Genomic DNA, 22187 nt, shown 5'->3' on the forward strand with positions numbered 1-22187 from the left:
ACTTACTGTTATTCTGTAGGTGCAGTCCCAGTTAGTTTCCCATGCTTAAACTATAGTTACACCTGTGAACTGAACTAAAGTGGCTTTTTAATGGGAGGTTCTGCCTCCACCTGATTAGAGAACAGAGAGCCATAACACCAACAAGCTATACCGTCCAGTACTCTATGACCACGTCTATGTACCCCAAAGAGTGAAAAAGGAAAAAAAACACGTATCACTAAGCCACTGCAAGACCTCACCTGAGACCCTATGGCCGCATCTGCCTCTCCTCCAGTCTTCTCTACCGATAATCTACTTGATAGCAATGATTCCTGTAGGCAATAAAATGATGAACAGGAACAGTGGTTTGTCTCCCTGAATCATTTTGTATTGACGTTCTAACTAACGGCACGTGGAGGCTGTCATGTGGTCTGCTGGAAGAGCGACGCGTGCTGTCTGTCACAGGCTCAATGCAGAGCTGAGACACAAAAATTAATTAGCACTGAATTCATATTTTAGGAACTCCTACATGATTAAAACTCCCAGCATCATTAACAAAAATGAATCTTGGGGGAGGAAAAAAAGCGTGAGCAAACACAAAATATTGTCTTTCACCTTGATTTTTTTAAAATAATGGGCGGGTTTATTGAGAAATTTTCTGTGACGTCACGACGCAAATTGAACGCACAACGCGGATGTAAACACTGTTCGGTCCATGTGGGAAACTCGTTAGCTTTTCGCTGGACCATGGCACCGAAACTGGAGCGGTTTTTCAGTCAGGAGAAAGGAAACGGGCTGCGGACGACAGCCAGGATTAAAGCAGGAGAGCTCATCTACTCCGCCATGCCTTTGGCTTGCTGCGTTTCCGGAAAGAGGGCAAAGACCGCTTGCCATCACTGCTTCTCACGGTGAGATTGTGAAGCTTCTCCTTATTTCTTGTCCAACATGGCTAGAATGAGGGACAGGTGACAACATGTCAAAACATGCACTAGTGTGCCCTAATCCCGATAGTTATGAATTCTCACAGGTCGCGGAGTAGAAGTAGATCGAGCCATTATCATGGCTGGCCCTTTTTGCCTATGGCTCTTTCTACCATACACCTTTATCTAGCTGAATATGAATGATTTCTGTTATTGATTAGCAAAGAAAAAAAGAAAAAAAGAAAGAAAGAAAGAAAGAGAAAAAAGGGCATTTAGGGTTAAGGATGGGATTTATATGTCATATACGATGTAGTTAATTTTGATTACTGAATTGCTGGGTTAGTGGATGCAAGTGTCTGGCCAGCAGATGACGCTGTAACTCTTTCATTATTCTAAAGCCCGAGGAACAATTCACATCCAGTATCTATCGCTTCAGCGTGTGACTTTCTAAAACCAAACACTGGAAAAGAATATATCTTAATTCTGTCCGTATGGGGTAACAACCAACATTTGATGCAAAGTCGAAATACTTTTAAATAGGGCTAGGCAATAATTCAATTGTATTGTAGTGAGATTGAACTTGGCTGTAGTGCTGGGCAATAATTCAATATTTTAAATTATCATCTTTCAGTTGTATATGATGCGTAACTTTGGTGTCTAAATGAATGATAATGAAAATTAATTAAAATTTCTCAAGAAATTAGGTCTGATATATTTGAGGGAGTATTACTTAAAAGTAGTTGTGGTTTGATGTTATACAGCTCAATGTGGTGAACCTCGCTTGGATTGTAAATATGGTATTTTTGCATATGGAAGCAGACACCGTGATGCATATTATTATCATGTAAATTATTGTGGCAGTAATATTTTTCATATCGCCTTGCACTGCTCTTAAGAGGGATTGGATTTGATTTTTCTGGCTGCTGAGAAAGCTGCAAAATGAAAAAGAATTCTATTCTTTCCTCACTATTTTATTTAAACTTTACCTTAACATGGTTTTGTCTTTTCTCTATATTGTTTTGAATGGATCTAACCTTCACATGTAAATTGATCCTATAGTATGTTTTTTTTAATTGATCCTATATGTGACTAAATAATTATTCAATTGTGGTTATTTCTTCTCTGTTCCTTCCATCTCTTGACATCTTTTTGACCCATTTGTGGCCTGGGGACACTGCTTCCATTTCCAAAGCTGTGTTGTAGCAAAAACCACCTGTGCACTGAATAAAATAAATGTCCCAAGTATTTTTTTATGACTGTTGAGCTCAAGTAGGGTAGCTAAATTTGTAAAATGATGCATTTCGCACAGGTCCCAAATCATCTCTATTCCTGGGCGTTGGAAGAATATGCTCTTTACTTAATGCCGGGTACCTGTACTTGCACTGAAGATGGTTCTTGTACAAGCGCTTGTTTCATGACACGTAAATATCTGCACAACAGCATCACTCACACAGTTACAGTACCTGAGATGTGTCACTCCCCTAAAGGTAACATTTAACCTAAGCCCAATTTTATTATTCTTAGTGATGGATCTTTTAATCTTTTAATCTTTTTTTTTTTTAGGAGCAAGCTAGCATCATCTGACTGGCACTCGCAAAATGACATCCGCTATAAAATAGCTCTTTTTGGCATTAACAGGATCATAAGATTTTTGAAAAGTGTCTGAAAACACCTTCTATTATGAAAAGACAATACCAGAATGAGCTTATTTTTTTTCCCCACTTCTCGCCAACTTGCTTCCAGCTCCTGCAGCACCTCACCGCTCATGGGCTTACAGAGTGAGACTTTTGCTCTGGGTTAGAAGTAGATTGATAACCATATAACTCTATGATCGATATCATAGCTAAGGCTCTTAGACTCCTTGCATATCATTTGGAGACTGGTATTGGTGCCAAAAAAAAAGAAAAGAAGCGAGAACTCCTTTAGCCATTTAAAAGAAAGTACCATTGAAAAGTAGAAATGTGCACAATTTTTCCACTAGATGAAGTGCTGATTGAAACGTATCGATGGTTTTATCCTGCCGCCATAAATGCCCAATAAATAGACAGTCAGTGAATTTGGTGTGGTGTGAATGTGTTCATTGTACTTCACTATTTGGGAACATGTGTGTGTGTGTGTGTGTGTGTGTGTGTGTGTGTGTGTGTGTGTGTGTGTGTGTGTACTGATTTAGGGTAAGGTAATTAAAAAACATTGATAAGCTTTAGCCCAACACAGCCAGCTTGGCTAGTTGTATTATCTCTATAGGGAGTATACCTGTAACAGCCACTGAGCTAAATGATATGGTTGATTTGAACAGCGATTTGCCTGATTTTTCAAATATGGCTGACTGACTACCTGTTGTCGTAATTTTTTTTAAATATATATATATATATATATATATATATATATATATATATATATATATATATACACTACCGTTCAAAAGTTTGGGATCACCCAAACAATTTTGTGTTTTCCATGAAAAGTCACACTTATTCACCACCATATGTTGTGAAATGAATAGAAAATAGAGTCAAGACATTGACAAGGTTAGAAATAATGATTTGTATTTGAAATAAGATTTTTTTTACATCAAACTTTGCTTTCGTCAAAGAATCCTCCATTTGCAGCAATTACAGCATTGCAGACCTTTGGCATTCTAGCTGTTAATTTGTTGAGGTAATCTGGAGAAATTGCACCCCACGCTTCCAGAAGCAGCTCCCACAAGTTGGATTGGTTGGATGGGCACTTCTTTGAGCAGATTGAGTTTCTGGAGCATCACATTTGTGGGGTCAATTAAACGCTCAAAATGGCCAGAAAAAGAGAACTTTCATCTGAAACTCGACAGTCTATTCTTGTTCTTAGAAATGAAGGCTATTCCATGCGAGAAATTGCTAAGAAATTGAAGATTTCCTACACCGGTGTGTACTACTCCCTTCAGAGGACAGCACAAACAGGCTCTAACCAGAGTAGAAAAAGAAGTGGGAGGCCGCGTTGCACAACTGAGCAAGAAGATAAGTACATTAGAGTCTCTAGTTTGAGAAACAGACGCCTCACAGGTCCCCAACTGGCATCTTCATTAAATAGTACCTGTTAGAGCCTGTTTGTGCTGTCCTCTGAAGGGAGTAGTACACACCGGTGTAGGAAATCTTCAATTTCTTAGCAATTTCTCGCATGGAATAGCCTTCATTTCTAAGAACAAGAATAGACTGTCGAGTTTCAGATGAAAGTTCTCTTTTTCTGGCCATTTTGAGCGTTTAATTGACCCCACAAATGTGATGCTCCAGAAACTCAATCTGCTCAAAGAAGTGCCCATCCAACCAATCCAACTTGTGGGAGCTGCTTCTGGAAGCGTGGGGTGCAATTTCTCCAGATTACCTCAACAAATTAACAGCTAGAATGCCAAAGGTCTGCAATGCTGTAATTGCTGCAAATGGAGGATTCTTTAACGAAAGCAAAGTTTGATGTAAAAAAAATCTTATTTCAAATAAAAATCATTATTTCTAACCTTGTCAATGTCTTGACTCTATTTTCTATTCATTTCACAGCATATGGTGGTGAATAAGTGTGACTTTTCATGGAAAACATGAAATTGTTTGGGTGATCCCAAACTTTTGAACGGTAGTGTATATATATATATATATATATATATAAAAATACAGGTTCGGGTTGCTGGCTACAATCCCAAACAACATATCTTGATGTTTATTCAGTATTTTGAAAAAAACATGGTCCAGCATCAGCTTCCTCCAGCATCATTCTCTCTCTGCTTGTCTCTGACTCTCACATAGAGAGAAAGATGGAGTCACAACAGAAATCAATAGTGAATTAGAGGGCTTGTGTAATAAGGCAGGCCTCCAGGGAATTCCATTATTTTTAAATTGGCTTGGGGCTAACTGAGGCGTGTGTGTGTTTCTTTGGGAGTGAGTGTAAGGGTGTGCAGTGTATGAATATGTTTTCTGAGATATTGAATAAATGGCCATGCTACATTTTCATAGCTGGTGGCTAACACTCGTTTTCTGTATGTCACTGTTGTACATCTGTTATTGAACTGATATCAAAAGGGAATAGCTCTGTAGGGTGTGTTGGTGTTACTGAAATGGCTGCAGGGAACAGGACACACGCACACACACACACACACACACACACACACACACACACACACACACACACACACACACACACACACACACACAGAGTTACAACCTGGAGGCAGAGATTGGTCTCACAGATACAGAGTAGTTGTGTGTTTTCCTGTTATCACTGAAACATAATTAGCCTCACAGCACGGCTGAGTTTTGGGGATTATGTGTCACCATGTGTTTGTTTGTGTAAAATGTGTTGGTTAGCCTCTAATAAGAGAGCAAGAAAAGGAGTGAGCTGTTCTTTTGTGTGTCAGTGTTCATGCACATTCTTGTGTTTGATGGAAATGAGCAGGTGGGAGAGGGTATCAAAGCTGGATTTAATTACAGGCCTTTAAGGCGATATTTAAGTAATGAATGATAAAAGTGGAGGGGTACACACACACACACACACACACACACACACACACACACACACACACACACACACACACACACACACACACACATAGCAGGGTCCCAGTTGCCGTAGTTGAACAACTATTGAAGGCTGTTAGACATGAAATATGGTTGGGGTGGAAGAAGTCGGGATGGAATGACAAGGAGAGAGAGAGAAACAAACAAACAAAGACGGGAGAGACCGAAAACCCAGAGAGGAAAGAGATTAGGAGCTATATTAGCGAGAGATAAAATGGATGGATGGATAGAGAGATACTGGATAGGATGAGCAAAGAGAAATATGAGTAGAGGAAAGGAGAGCATTATACCTCAGAGGTACACACACACACACACACACACACACACACACACACACACACACACACACACACACACACACACACACACATACACACACACACACTTGTGAGGTCCCCTCATTGACTACATTCATTCCCTAGCCCTTAACCCTAACCTTAACCATCATAACTACATGCCTAAACTTAATCTAACCCTAATTCTAACCTTAACCCTTACCCTTACCTTAACCTAACATTAACCCTTACCCTAACTTTAACCCTTACCCTAACCTTAACCTAGCCCTAATTCTAACCTTAACCTAATCTTAATTCTAACTTTTTTCCTTTAATTTATTTCTGATTTTCCCCTTTTTCTCCCAATTTAGTGGCCAATCACTCCCTATTTTAGTTCAAGCACCCACCCTCATATGTATGCGTTTGCCAACTGCATCTCTCCGGCCGGCAGTCTCGAAGGAGACGCCTCGCCACTTTGGTGACAAGGCGAATCCAGGCCGAACCACTGCTTTTTCCGACACACCCAGAGACACATTCATGTGACCAACACAAGCCGACTCTGCCCCCCTCCAGAAGACAGCGCTGCCAATTATTGCTGCTTCATCCAATCTGTCCATAGTCGGATCTGATGAGACCGGGACGCGAACCCCGGTCCCCAGTGGGCAACTGCATCGACACAAATTCTAGTTCTAACCTTAACCCTTACCCTAACCTTAACCGTAACCTTAACCTAATCCTAATTCTGACCTTAATCCTAAACCCAAATCTGAACCCTAAAATAGACTCTTAAAGAAGTGAGAACCAGCCAAAATGTCCTCACTCTGATGGTTACAAAGTCAAACTGGTGCTCTCTGAGATACAAGTACAAGAACACACACGGCTAGTCTAGTTTTGATGGATGACTAACTGGTTTTGTTGACAGACCAAAGAACTTCTTGGTGTGTTTGTCTTGGCTGTCAGTTCTCTGGCATGTGTGTGTGTGTATATGTTTGTATATATATATATATATATATATATATATATATATATACACACACACACACACACACACACACACACACACACACACACACATACGTATATACATATATAATGTGTGTGTGTACGTGAGGCCAGGCATTTTCCCTATTTCCCTGTCAGATGAAGCCTTTGTATCTGACACCAATCTTTCACTCCATGCCTCTGTGGACCACACACAGACAAAAACACACTCACAAATGTGACAGACGAGCACAACATACGACATCTGAAAGTGGGGTTGTGTAATAGAAAAGCTTTTGATTGCGAGCTAGATAAACCACTATCCAAAGGGTTTTCATCACTTCAAATATTGAAAAATGAATTCTGCTTTGGTTCGTGTTTGACAGGCTACAGATGTGAAAAGTCCTGTTCTAATTTGGACTTGAGGGAACATGTCTCGGGAGGAAGCTCTGACTCATGAGAAAATAGCTGCTTCCCTGAGTAGAAATGCAAAAATACTGCAAGTTCTGAGATTTTGTTTTTCTGTTGTGCTGTGAGCCCGTCTAAAGGCAATTTCCTCTTAGTCGGGGACATAACACTTCACTCTTCATCTCCGTCCTATCGAGCATCGGCACAGTTTGCAGGATTTGATCATGCCTGGTTGTTGATGTGCTCCGAATGCCATTTTAAACTCCAATTTGATTTGAACCTTAAATTGTACCGAAATGTTTGGAAGAGTGGAGCCGGAAAATACATCTTGGCCCATTATTCCAACTCCTGAACTGAGCAGTTCAGACTTTGGAATAACGAAACATCTCTTTTGAATTCGCTTTCCACGTGAATTAGAAATCATCTAAATTAAGATCCTGTGTGTTCAAACTAGTAAATAATGATTACAGTCCCTTACAAATAAAAGCTTTTAATTCAGCTTCAGTTGTTTCAGCCCATACCTTTCAATCTCTGTCTCTCTCTCTCTCACACACACACACACACACACACACACACACACACACACACACACACACACACACACACACACACACACACACAGATAAGTGCGTAGGTCTGAGCATGACAAGAGGCAGGGTTACGTGAGGCATACAAATAACTAGTTTAGGAGGAGTAAGACAACAAACATGCTAGACCCACAGAAAATCACCAGTGCAAAATGAGCAGATGAGGGCAGGGATTTGCTTCAAATGATAAGTCAGCACTCCTCTTCTCCTCCCTTCCTCCCCCCATCTGCTTCACCTGACATGTCTTCCTGTATTTCTCTCACCAGTTCCCTGCTTCCTTCTCTCTCTCTCTCTCTCTCTCTCTCTCTCTCTCTCTCTCTCTCTCTCTCTCTCTCTCTCTCTCTCCTTAACCGGGTTTTTATCTCTGCTTGTTACCATCTCAGCTCATCTTTTTTCTTGATTCTTTTCTCCCTTTTCCCTCTGTTTTGCTATTCCCCTTCACCGCTCGTCCCTTTTTAATTCATACATTATTTTCTCCCTTTCTTTTCTCCCTTGTTCCTCCCAACTGATCCTCATCCTTTTATTCCTTGCTATCTCTCTCTCTCTTTCTCTCTCTCTCTCTCTCTCTTTCCCCCCATCTTTCTTTCTCCGCCTGCTCCCTTGTTCCTTGACTATTTCTCTCACGTCTGCTTTTCTCCAAGCTCTGCTCCGCCCATTCTCATTTTTCTGCCTCCCGTTCAGTTTCCCCTCCTCCGTGCAGTAAGATACCCAGGTGTCCCAGAACATCTGGGTCCCGAGAAATGCACTAACATGCATACACAGCTGTACCATTTTACAAACCAAGCGATTTGATGTAATCCTTGTTCCAGCATATTTGGTACCCGCCTCCCCATATGTGAAGTGCTGTGTGTTAATCTAGTAAAACAGCTCATTGTGTGTGTGTGTGTGTGTGTGCTCGTGTGCAAGTTTGTACCTCTTTTACCCTACTTTTGGAAACAAGTGGTGCAAATACATACTATAATGCTTGTCCTCACAAGTGGAACAGGTGCCTCCTGTGTTTGAGTTTAAGGTAAAGTGTTTACTGGCTAGGTGCTGGGGAAATAATCACAGCCGATGAACTTGTATACAAGTGCCTGTGTGTGTGTGTGTGTGTGTGTGTGTGTGTGTGTGTGTGTGTGTGTGTGTGTGTGTGTGTGTGTGTGTGTGTGTGTGTGTGTGTGTGCGTGTCTGTGTGTGGGTGTGTGTTTTATATGAGCACCACTGCAACATTTAAGATAAAATCCATTTTAAAAAGCAAAGTTCACATCAATTCAGTGACCGTAGAATATTTAGTGTTGTATACGTGTTAAAATTTCAAGCAAATAGGAAAATGTTTATTTACACTGGGGGATCTTCACTGAACTGTCCATGGTAATATGAAGAAAATTTATTTTTTGTTGTTGTTTGTTTTAGGTTAAATTTTAACTTTACGGTTTTTTATTATGTGTGTGTGTGTGTGTGTGTGTGTGTGTGTGTGTGTGTGTGTGCGTGTGCGTGTGCGTGGCTACTTATTTATTCCCATCTGTGCGATCATTAAAACCACATAGAGACTAGACCCATATGAGTCCCCTCAGGTGTCAATGAATCAGCCTGCAAACAGTCATTAAGAACCCAGCAAGGGATCAAAGACGGCTCTAGCTAAAGCACAGCTGGCATCACGGCTACACAGCAGAAGTACCCACGATGCTTAGGTTGGAATATGATGCCGCTAATCCATACTTACACTATATATACAACACCATGCCACTCAAGACTGGGCTATACTTGACTTGAAAATCTACGCTAAATTACACTTTACCATTCACACATGCATGACACCGTACTACAGTACACTGCACTACACAACACATAGACTTTAACCATACATGCCTTCATTACACTAAACTTCACACGGACTACAGCACACTGCACTGCACTTGTACATAAAACATTCACAACATTTGAACCATAGTTTATCCTACATCAGCTATATAGCTAAGCTGAAACCACTCCACCCTCCCTGATCTATTCTACATTACTTTTGCACAAGATGTCCCACAGGGTACAGATCAGACAGTAGATCACATAATGCACACTAATACACAAGCAGCACAAACCCCTGGAAAATGCGTGCGTATAAATAACCAGATTCCCACAGGCATGTCGAATTTGCTTTGGAACCACACTGGGTTGGCATCTCAAACAGTAAGGTTATTTGTTAATGCTTATTAACAATTCATGCAGCTTGACTGGGTTTTATCACAAAATAATGGTATTATATTGTTTTATTGACATTTCTGTTAAGAGATAGTCAGCACCTTACCTCAGGAATAGGCAAGTTTTCATTTTCAAGATTGCTTCTCAAATAGTCAATTATATGAACTCGAGGTCCTGACCAAATATTGGCAATTAAAGCTGAAAAAAGTGGCCTCTTATCATCTAGAGACAAATAAAATGGTGTATCATGTTGCAGTTTTTATGCAAAGTCAAAGACTTTGGTTACAATAAATTCCCTAAATCTGCAAAATCTCAGGAGAGCTCGGCAGTGCGCCAGCACTATGTAGGCAACATGAATTTTGCTTTTGTATTCTATTAATTTTCTCTTGTAATATGCTGAGGACTTAACACTTTAGACACACACACACACACACACACACACACACACACACACACACACACACACACACACACACACACACACACACACACACACACACACACACACACTATCCGCTGTCATAACGGAGTGGGTCGTACCATGCTGTGTTTGCCACTCAGCCTGGAAATGAGAAAATTCAGTCAGGCACGACAGCCTGACTGAAGAGAAGAGGTCCTGTGTAATAATTAACATACACACAGACCATGCTGCCTTCAAATGGGGTCCTGTTTACCGTGTTCACAAGAAGAGTCCATATGAATGGCCGTCTCTTGTGGTAATCACGACTTCAGAAGTGGAAATTATCTGAAAGCTGAGAGTTCACGAGTTGTGGCATGTTGTTGATGCTTTCAGAAATGGAGGCCGTGGAAGTTCATTTTTTGGTGGATACGTTAATATATTGTACATTTTAGTCATATAGAGGTTTTCTGAGTAATTTTCTCCCCAATTGTATCCGGCCAATTGCCCCACTCTTCCGAGCTGTCCCGGTCGCTGCTCCACCCCCTCTGCCGATCCGGGGAGGGCTGCAGACTACCACATGTCTCCACCGATACATGTGGAGTTGCCAGCCGCTTCTTTTCACCTGACAGTGAAGAGTTTCACCAGGGAGACGTAGTGCGTGGAAGGATCACGCTATTCCCCACAGTTCCCCCTCCAACCCGAACAGGCGCCCCAGCCGACCAGAGGAGGCGCTAGTGCAGCAAGCAGGACACATATCCACATCCGGCTTCCCACCCGCAGACACAGCCAATTGTGTCTGTAGGGATGCCCAACGAAGCCAGAGATAACACGGGGATTCGAACCGCTGGTCCTTGTGTTGGTATGCAATGGACGGGGCCGTGCCTATAGTCCCCGGGTCCTATATTCCCCGGGTCCTATGTTCCCCGATCGGGGAACATAGGACCCTTTCGAAAAAAAAGGGTCCCATATTCCCCGTTTTCCCCTAAAAAGGTCCTATAATCCCCGTTGCAATAGACAGCGGGGAACATAGGACCCTCTTTTGGAAAAAGGGTCCTATATTCCCCGCTGTTTCCAGGGGAACATAGGACCTTTTTCCAAATAAAGGGTCCTATATTCCCCGCTATTGCCAATCGAGGAACAAACCGGGGAACTTAGAACCCTTTTTGCAAATTATTTCCTTAACGGGTCCAAAATAATCAAAACTGGGGTCATGGCTGAGATGTAGGCTACGACAATCTATTCCTCCGCTGATTAAATTAGGCCGTATTACCATTGTTGGCTGTTGTATATCGCAGGCCACCTTGAGTGCGTATCCAAATCGGGCCTAGAGGAGGCTGTAATTTGCTTTATTGTTATTTCTTACCAATATTTACTGCAGTAGGCCTAGTTAGTTGGCTCTCCGGCTCAGCATGGACAGTCGGCAATCAACGCAAGTTTGTCTTGCAGTAGGCCCGCCTACCAGTATAACCAGTAGCCATTTCCACCTTCGCTCAAAGTTCAATTTGCACAGCACTGGACACTTCAGCCACTTTCTTGTTACTTTGCAGATCGTTTTCCATATTAAATCACTTGGCAGACTTTCTTTCAAAAAGACTTTAATGATGAACTTTTTAGGCAGAGAACTTAGACCAGGACTTGAAATTTAGGACCAGCACAAAGTATCCATCAACGGGGGCCGCTTACCTTACACAATAGGCTAATTGCCTAATAATAATAATATGTGCTTCTCAAAAAACTAAAGGCTTGTGGAGGTGCTAAACCAAAAACATGAATCAAAGACGAACATCAAAGGATGTAAGGTAACACTCACCAAATGGTAAAAAAATAACAGAGGCAGTCCTCTATTTCACCATTTTATTGTTTGGCATCAGTCATTAAGGTTTCTCAAGAAGACCACCCGGCCAAGTTAATGACTGATGCCAAACAATGAAATGGTAAAATAGAGAATTGTGTCTTTTTTTCATTTGATGAGTGCTACCTTACATCCTTTGATGTTCTTCTTCTTTAATAATAATAATAATAATAATAATAATAGTAATAGTAATAATATCAATAATAATAATAAATAATACATAATAATAATAATAATTACAGCCTAATAATAATAATGATAATAATAATAATAGCCTAATTATAAAAGAGGCCTAATAACAAATAACAATTGCAGGCATAATACTATAGTAATGCTGATAATAGGCTATTAATAACAAAATGCTTCTAGTAAAAGCTTGGCTGAAAAAGGGTTGGTCTATGGCAGAAGCCCCCCAGAAAAGGCATGGTCTAAAACAAAAATCTCCAAGGCCTAACTAGGCTAACGTTAAGGCTTTTTTCTTCTTCAAAAAATCAAAATGAGTAGTCCTAGTCCATTAGGCTACTCAGCAAAGAGGGGCTAAAACCCTGGATTTGACATTGCCGACGCTGCAGGACCCTTTGCGCATTATAGATCCTTCTGATTGGGACTGTTGGCTCCCTCGCAACTTCTGCAACCACCCCCTGTCGGAATTCTGCACGGTGCACCATTTCTCCGTCAGGGGGATGCACGTGTTCCCCAACATCGTGCACAATAATGTTAGCATCCACGTCCTCCACTTCAGATCTATTTGTGATCAGTGGCACTCTACAGTTTCACCTCCAGCACCTCCATCTAATGGTGTCTTGATTGGTGCGGTGCTTCTGATATCTGAAGTTCTCATGTACCAACACTTTGCCCCCTCGATCACCATCCATAACTATCGCCATTGTTTGTCTTCTTGTAGGCTAGTAAGCACATGACAGTGAGTCCACGAGTTATCACCGATAACAACCGATTGTTGCAAATTGTTGCAAGTTGGCGGGCGGTTTAGACATTGGTGAATTTTGATCATGTGGTTTAGAACGCCAGGAAACTTGCGTGCAGATGACCACACATCCTCGACAAGTCTTAAATATTTCCAAACTCGAAATCATGTGTGCATTTGGCTATTTATAAATTATTTTTCGAGCAATATGTGTTTTGTGATTCAGCTTTAGCGTTGTTGATTAGCCTTTCATTCATATTTTGTCAAAAAGGCGTATTCATTAGCCTAGGCCTATGTCCCGTTATTTCTGTAGCATACAGCATCTTAGAATCTTAAGAGACCAGGCACATATTATTATTTTATTGTTATTACCATGCTATATTAGCCTACTTTATAATTATAAATATTTCAATTATCCAATTTTTAGCATTTCTAATATAAGGCTATATTGTTATTATTATTATTATTATTATCATCATCATCATCATCATTATTATTATTAGGCTATTATTATTATCATTATTATTGTCATTATTATTATGTTATTATTATTATCATTACAATTATGATGCTTAAAGGGCCTTACTGAGCAGATGGTTTCTATCTAATATCTGTCAGATGCTTTTCCCAATAAGCTGGTGTGGTTATGATGGGAACGACGGCTTTCTAGCGAACATAGAAGAAGTGGGTCGGAATTGGCCTATTGTCGATATCAGCTAGCTTACGCAGGAGTCTATCCCTGGTACAATGCACTAGACCTCTGGGAGATGGACTGCTGAGGACGGAACACAACACCTATCCTCAGCTCCCAGCACTTCTCGCACAATGTGCTACTCATACGCTGAGTTGGCGGCACCCGGGATCGAACTCACGACCTTGCGATCCATAGGCGAGAGCTCTACCGGCTGAGCTACGCCCGGGTACAATTGCCCAAGGAACACAGGCTTACTATATTACATTCAGACACAGACGAGCCAGCTCACCTACTCGGCGAGGAGCATTTTCCTCGGTAAGTGACACATTTCGCGCATAAATATCAGAGAACTACCGGGGTGGGTTATGCGCCCAAATATAGGCTATAGCCTAATAAGTTGAATTTGTGTAGTGTCGAAAGTTTCCACATACTTTAGCCAACCTGGACTTTGTGAATTCGTTTTTGTGATATAAAAATAGAAATCGTATGATTCATTGTCTTCTTAATAATCTGCCCTAAATAATGCATTATTGAAAATGCACTTTTTGCGCCAAACAGCGTCAAACCTGCTGACCGGGGAACATAGGACCTTTCTTTATAAAAAGGGTCCTATGTTCCCCGGGGGCCCTAGGGGAACATAGGACCCTTTTTATAAAGAAAGGTCCTATGTTCCCCTGCACATACAAAACGGGGAACATAGGACCCTTTTGGGGAAAAGTGGGGAATATAGGGCCCTCTGTATACAAAAAGGTCCGATATTCCCCGGTCTCATACAAAGCGGGGAACATAGGACCCGGGGACTATAGGACCCGGGGACTATAGGGAGGACCCCGCAATGGACTAGACCACTATGCTACCTAGACACCCCCGTACTTTTTAGTCATATAGAGGTTTTCTTAGTAATTTCATAATATCCATCCATTATCCGAACCGCTTGTCCTGCTCTCAGGGATACTGGAGCCTATCCCAGCAAGCATTGGGCGGCAGGTGGGGAAACACCGTGGACAGGCCGCCAGGCCCTCACAGGACCCCCCCCCCCCACACACACACACACACCCACACCTAGGGACAATTTAGTATGGCCAATTCACCTGACTCACATGTCTTTGGACTGTGGGAAGAAACCGGAGCCCCCGGAGGAAACCCACGCAGACACGGGGAGAACGTGCAAACTCCGCACAGAGGACGACCTGGGATGACCCACCAAGGTTGGACTACCCCGGGGCTTGAACCCAGGACCTTCTTGCCATGAGGCGGTCACGCTAACCACTGCGCCACCATATATATATATACACTACCGTTCAAAAGTTTGGGATCACCCAAACAATTTCGTGTTTTCCATGAAAAGTCACACTTATTCACCACCATATGTTGTGAAATGAATAGAAAATAGAGTCAAGACATTGACAAGGTTAGAAATAATGATTTGTATTTGAAATAAGATTTTTTTTACATCAAACTTTGCTTTCGTCAAAGAATCCTCCATTTGCAGCAATTACAGCATTGCAGACCTTTGGCATTCTAGCTGTTAATTTGTTGAGGTAATCTGGAGAAATTGCACCCCACGCTTCCAGAAGCAGCTCCCACAAGTTGGATTGGTTGGATGGGCACTTCTTTGAGCAGATTGAGTTTCTGGAGCATCACATTTGTGGGGTCAATTAAACGCTCAAAATGGCCAGAAAAAGAGAACTTTCATCTGAAACTCGACAGTCTATTCTTGTTCTTAGAAATGAAGGCTATTCCATGCGAGACATTGCTAAGAAATTGAAGATTTCCTACACCGGTGTGTACTACTCCCTTCAGAGGACAGCACAAACAGGCTCTAACAGGTACTATTTAATGAAGATGCCAGTTGGGGACCTGTGAGGCGTCTGTTTCTCAAACTAGAGACTCTAATGTACTTATCTTCTTGCTCAGTTGTGCAACGCGGCCTCCCACTTCTTTTTCTACTCTGGTTAGAGCCTGTTTGTGCTGTCCTCTGAAGGGAGTAGAACACACCGGTGTAGGAAATCTTCAATTTCTTAGCAATTTCTCGCATGGAATAGCCTTCATTTCTAAGAACAAGAATAGACTGTCGAGTTTCAGATGAAAGTTCTCTTTTTCTGGCCATTTTGAGCGTTTAATTGACCCCACAAATGTGATACTCCAGAAACTCAATCTGCTCAAAGAAGTGCCCATCCAACCAATCCAACTTGTGGGAGCTGCTTCTGGAAGCGTGGGGTGCAATTTCTCCAGATTACCTCAACAAATTAACAGCTAGAATGCCAAAGGTCTGCAATGCTGTAATTGCTGCAAATGGAGGATTCTTTGACGAAAGCAAAGTTTGATGTAAAAAAAATCTTATTTCAAATACAAATCATTATTTCTAACCTTGTTAATGTCTTGACTCTATTTTCTATTCATTTCACAACATATGGTGGTGAATAAGTGTGACTTTTCATGGAAAACACAAAATTGTTTGGGTGATCCTAAACTTTTGAACGGTAGTGTATATATATATAAGACATGCAGGTGGCTGGTGTGACAGAGGAAGATGCAGAAGACAGGAAGAAATGGAAACGGATGATCTGCTGTGGCGACCCCTAACGGGAGCAGCCGAAAGTAGTAGTAGATATATACACTCACCGGCCACTTTATTAGGCACACCTGTCCAACTGCTCGTTAACGCAAATTTCTAATCAGCCAATCACATGGCAGCAACTCAATGCATTTAGGCATGTAGACATGGTCAAGACGATCTGCTGCAGTTCAAACCGAGCATCAGAATGGGGAAGAAAGGTGATTTAAGTGACTTTGAACGTGGCATAGTTGTTGGTGCCAGACGGGCTGGTCTGAGTATTTCAGAAACTGCTGATCTACTGGGATTTTCACGCACAACCATCTCTAGGGTTTACAGAGAATGGTCCGAAAAAGAGAAAATATCCAGTGAGCGGCAGTTCTGTGGGCGAAAATGCCTTGTTGATGCCAGAGGTCAGAGGAGAATGGCCAGACTGGTTCGAGCTGATGGAAAGGCAACAGTAACTCAAATATCCACTCATTACAACCGAGGTATGCAGAAGAGCATCTCTGAACGTACAACACGTCGAACCTTGAGGCAGATGGGCTACAGCAGCAGAAGACCACACCGGGTGCCACTCCTGTCAGCTAAGAACAGGAAACTGAGGCTACAATTCGCACAGGCTCACCAAAATTGGACAATAGAAGATTGGAAAAACGTTGCCTGGTCTGATGAGTCTCGATTTCTGCTGCGACATTCGGATGGTAAGGTCAGAATTTGGCGTTAACAACATGAAAGCATGGATCCATCCTGCCTTGTATCAACGGTTCAGGCTGGTGGTGGTGGTGTAATGGTGTGGGGGATATTTTCTTGGCACACTTTGGGCCCCTTAGTACCAATTGAGTATCGTGTCAACGCCACAGCCTACCTGAGTATTGTTGCTGACCATGTCCATCCCTTTATGACCACAGTGTTCCCATCTTCTGATGGCTACTTCCAGCAGGATAACGCGCCATGTCATAAAGCTCGAATCATCTCAGACTGGATTCTTGAACATGACAATGAGTTCACTGTACTCAAATGGCCTCCACAGTCACCAGATCTCAATCCAATAGAGCACCTTTGGGATGTGGTGGACCGGGAGATTCGCATCATGGATGTGCAGCCGACAAATCTGCAGCAACTGCGTGATGCTATCATGTCAATATGGACCAAACTCTCTGAGGAATGTTTCCAGTACCTTGTTGAATCTATGCCACGAAGGATTAAGGCAGTTCTGAAGGCAAAAGGGGGTCCAACCCGGTACTAGCAAGGTGTACCTAATAAAGTGGCCAGTGAGTGTATATATATATATATATATATATATATATATATATGAGTTTTTTTTTTCCTAAACCGTCAGTGGTGTTGATAGAAGTGCTCAACTAATGAGGAGCGGAATATCAATACAGATGCAGGAAAAAAAGTTTTAATACATAACAGTTATGTATTAATGCTATGTATTAAAACTTTTTTCCTGTAACTGTATTGATATATATATATATATATATATATATATATATATATATATATATATATACACATATGTGTGTGTGTGTGTGTCAGCCCTGTGATGGAAGGCGGCCTATCCAGGGTGTCTCCCCACCTGCCGCCCGATGACTGCTGAGTAGGCTCCAGCATCCCTGTGACGCTGTGTAGGATAAGCGGTTTGGATAATGTATATATGTATGTATATAAAAATTTGTCTTCTTTGTCATCTCATCTCTTGTTCCTCAGTATGGTGTTGAAATACAAAGTAAGTCAGCAGTTCTTGGATAGAACCAAAAAATGACAAGAGAACAACGAAGAGTCTTTTGGTGTCCATGTTGCCTAGCAGCAGTGTTCTCACGACTTAGTCACTTGAACACCGAGCATATCGCGTCCATGACTTCCCATATCATAACCACAAGCTCACGAGTCCCATCAGCAACAGACACACTCTCTCTTACATGGCAACAGCTCAACATCCAAGGCTTACTGGGGAAATTAATTACCATGCTACACACAGACACACAAATGCAGGCACACATGCACAGACACACACACACACATACAAAAAAAGACGTGCTGAGGTAGGCCTAATTAGGTATCCGATAACATTTAGTTGATCACTTGCACATACACATGCTGTATCTTGTTGCATATCAATGAAGGAATCCAGAGTCAGCCTTTACCTATGGAAAATTTACATTTTCTCTCACGGTCATTCATTCTCTCATTCCCTTTCTCCCTCTTTTTTTTTTTTTTTTTTTTTACATCAGTGTCCTTCGTAAAGTCTGAAGTCTTACAGAGTTGATTTTCACTGCTGACCCCCCCATTGATGCCCTGGTATTTGACATTTTACAGTGCCTGTTTAATTCTGCTTGGTTTCAGGGCCAAGAAATATTTTCAGTATATGGGAAATAAAGAGCCATTTAAATGGGCAAAACAGAAAAGTAAAATTGTAAATGTGTAATTACATGTGTTTTTGTTCATTGGGGCCAGAAATTGGAAACAGACTACCTCATGGGAACATTTCCTCAGTCCCTATGATGATAATGATACGATGATTTTCTGGGCTGGCGATAAGGTGTTTGATTACAATTGGGGTTAGGCTTAGGCCTACTATTAAAGCTAGGCATTATAATTAGGCTCAAGGTTAAGGCAAGGAGTTAAGGTTAGGTTTAAATTTGGGTTATCGGGGTGGGGTGAGATTCAGTTTATAGCTAAGGTTAGGGTCCGGCTTAGGCTTAGGGAAATGTTTAAGCTTAGGTTTAACTTTAGGGTTTGGACTTAGGGAAATACGAGGCCCTGATTTCCATGATGTGGAAAATGGAATCTAGAGATTTGGGGAGAATATTTCAAAATATGAGAATATATGTTTAATAACATATTAGTAAAGGTCTGGTATTTTGCAGATAGATAGATAGATGTGTGTGTGTGTGTGCATGCGTGTGTGCGTGCGTGTGTTCGAGTGAGTGCTTGTGCGAAGCATTATGCTTGTCTACACTGACAGGTTATCAGCCTGGAGGCAGTCACCATAACAACAGTTGCCGTGGTGCGGATTCCATGTTACTTGCCATGATGTCGACAGACATCGGGCTTATAGTGGTCTCTGTCTCTCCTTCTGTTTCCTTTTTATGTCGCCCTCCTGTCAGTATACCTGTCTATGTGTCTATCTATCTATCGATCTAATCTATCTATGGTTGAAATTCTAACTGACCCTAATTGATTGCACAGACGTTTTCTCTTTTTTGGGGTTCCCCCTCTTTTTCTCCCCAATTGTATCTAGCCAATTACTCCACTCTTCCGAGCCACCCTGGTCGCTGCTCCACCCCCTGTGCCGATCCAGGGAGGACTGCAGACTACCACATGTCTCCTCCGATACATGTGGAGTCACCAGCCGCTTCTTTTCACCTGACAGTGAGGAGTTTCGCCAGGGGGACATAGCACGTGGGAGGATCACGTTATTCCCCCCAGTTCCCCCCTCCACCCCAAACAGGCGTCCCGACCCGACTGACCAGAGGAGGTGCCAGTACAGCAACCAGGACTCACACCCACATCGGGCTTCCCACCCACAGACACAGCCAACTGTGTCTGTAGGGATGCCCGACCAAGCCGGAGGTAACACAGGGATTCGAACCGACGATCCCCGTGTTGGTAGGCAATGGTATAGACCAACACGACACCCAGACTTCTACATGGATGTTTTCTCACTATTTTGTAAATGCCTTCATGCTGGACGATAAGGCAAAGATGGGGTTTCAAAATTATATAACAGATTATTTTGCTGATTCCCATCATGTCACTGATGTCACTAGGATTACATTTATGGTGAAGCCAGTCAAAAACGGGCTCCTTATTGTATAAAATCAAAAGGAAAACAATAATAGATAAATTGAAACAGTTACAAGCAAATACTTTTTTGTATGTGTACTGTTTCGTTGCATGTCAGTTTTCTCATTTTCCTCTCCACTTCTGCCTTACCTCAATGTTAACTCGGCTTTCATAGGCTGTTTGGCGATTTCATTGTGGAGATGAATTGTGAAACTGCGTGAGGTTTCACAATTTCAAACTTCAATTTAAGCACCTACAGATGTCCAGTTGTAATCAAACATGGCTGATAATGATACCTGGCTGGCCCCAGATCAGTCTGTGAGCTAATCGGCGTGGTTAAGATGATACTTGACAACTTCCTACCAGATTGTCTCAGACAACTGTTTGCTGGAATTTGCCCTCTAGTTTTCAAGCGGACTGGCTAATGAGGAGGTGAATTGGCCTTAATGTGTACCCAGTCTTCACTCCAACTTAAGTTGCACGTGGAAAGAGAACAGTAAAGTAGGAATTAAAGTATTTCTGCCATAGCATCCAGGTAGCATAGCAGTCTATTCCATTGCCTACCAACATGGGAATCGCCAGTTCGAATCCCCGTGTTACCTCCGGCTTGGTCGAGAATCCCCACAGACACCATTGGCCACGTCGGTGGGTGGGAAACCGGGTGTGGGTATGTGTCTTGGTCGCTACACTAGCGCCTCCTCTGGTCGGTCGGGATCGGAGGGGGAACTGGGGGGAATAGATAGCATGATCGTGCTACGTCCCCCTGGCGAAACTCCCCAATGTCAGGTGAAAAGAGGTAGCTAGCAACTCCACATGTATCAGAGGAGGCATGTGGTAGTCTGCAGCCCTCAGGGGGTGGAGCAGCGACTGGCACGGCTTGGAAGAGGGGTAATTGGCAGGATACAATTGGAGAAAAAGGAGGGGAAAAATTCTGCCATACCCAAAAGCACAACTTTTAGTTGGCCACTACTTGACTAAAAGCATGTGCTTAAATTTCAGTATCACTTGCTACAGTGGTGCCTGATCTCTAAACTTGTCAGAGCCCCTGTCTTAATCCCTCATGATGGATTAATGGACTTCCTGTGGCTGATTGCCTGCAGTGTGACCATACTGTTGTTGAGGCGTCATAGACCTTGTCTGGGTTTATCTGTGGTCTGGTCCTATCTGTTGTTATTGCTTTGCATTACATATTGTAGGCTGGAGTTTCTTTGACTACGGGTGACTCCCCTTCTTCCAGTGGGTCTCAACATGACAAGAATTGCAATGTGTTTTCATGAGCCTGGTTCCCGGGTGAGAGGCTATAAATTTCCCACTGGATTGCTGTGGACAAGACACGGCAGTATTTCCATGTGACACACGCACACACACACACACACACACACTCTTCTATCCATGCAGGGAATGAACACAGCACAGCAGCAAAAAATGAGGAAGGTGATAGCCATAAATATTTCCCCTTTTCCTGACGAGAGAGGCGGGAAAAGGATGAAACAAGTGGAAAGCAAGAAAAGAGGAGAGGAAAATAAAGGGGAACAAAGTTAAGGTTAACCTGCCTTAGGAGGTGAAAGGAGGGAAGTGTACGAAGAAATAAGACAGGGGAGAAGATGAAAGGCATAATTAGGGGGGAGAAAGTGACGTGAGGGGAAGAAGGGTGGGTTTCGGTTATTTCTGAGAGGCTCTGGGCAGAGGCAACAGTCCAGTCTGGTCGACAGCAAGCCATAGTAAACACGTAACTCCAGTCTCTGGTTGTTGACAAGCAGCAGGGCCTGCTCGCAGAGTTGTTGGGAACAGAGACAAATAGTGTGTGTGAGTGTGTGTGGGCAGAGGTGGGTAATGTGTTTTCAAGATGTTTATTGTTGTGTGACGTTTAACTGTGTGTGTGTGTGTGTGTGTGTGTGTGTGTGCGTGTGTGTTCATTTGTATGTGTCTGTATGGTATATGCTTGTATTTGCCTCCAAGGCTGTTGTAATGTGATCTGTAGCATCGCCAAGTATGTCCAGTCTGATCTAGAATCCCACATTCACCATGATGAGCCTTGGGCTAATGTAATTTACATGCATCTAGCATACTATGTTGTACATTATCTCACCGTTGGTCTGTG

The 22187-nt window shown here is 42.3% G+C and overlaps 1 protein-coding gene across 1 annotated transcript in view; it reads left to right on the plus strand.

The window, feature by feature from the left end:
- Window positions 1-703: 703 nt before the first annotated feature.
- The window catches only part of smyd3 (SET and MYND domain containing 3), a 148135-nt gene continuing 126651 nt past the window's right edge, over window positions 704-22187 (plus strand). The window contains exon 1 of the mRNA XM_056279327.1: window positions 704-887. Coding sequence (XP_056135302.1) covers window positions 727-887 — 161 coding nt within the window. The 5' untranslated portion in view covers window positions 704-726. The remainder of the gene's footprint in view (window positions 888-22187) is intronic.

This window comes from Lampris incognitus, chromosome 4, assembly GCF_029633865.1.
Source record: "Lampris incognitus isolate fLamInc1 chromosome 4, fLamInc1.hap2, whole genome shotgun sequence".
Taxonomy (NCBI): Eukaryota; Metazoa; Chordata; class Actinopteri; order Lampriformes; family Lampridae; genus Lampris; species Lampris incognitus.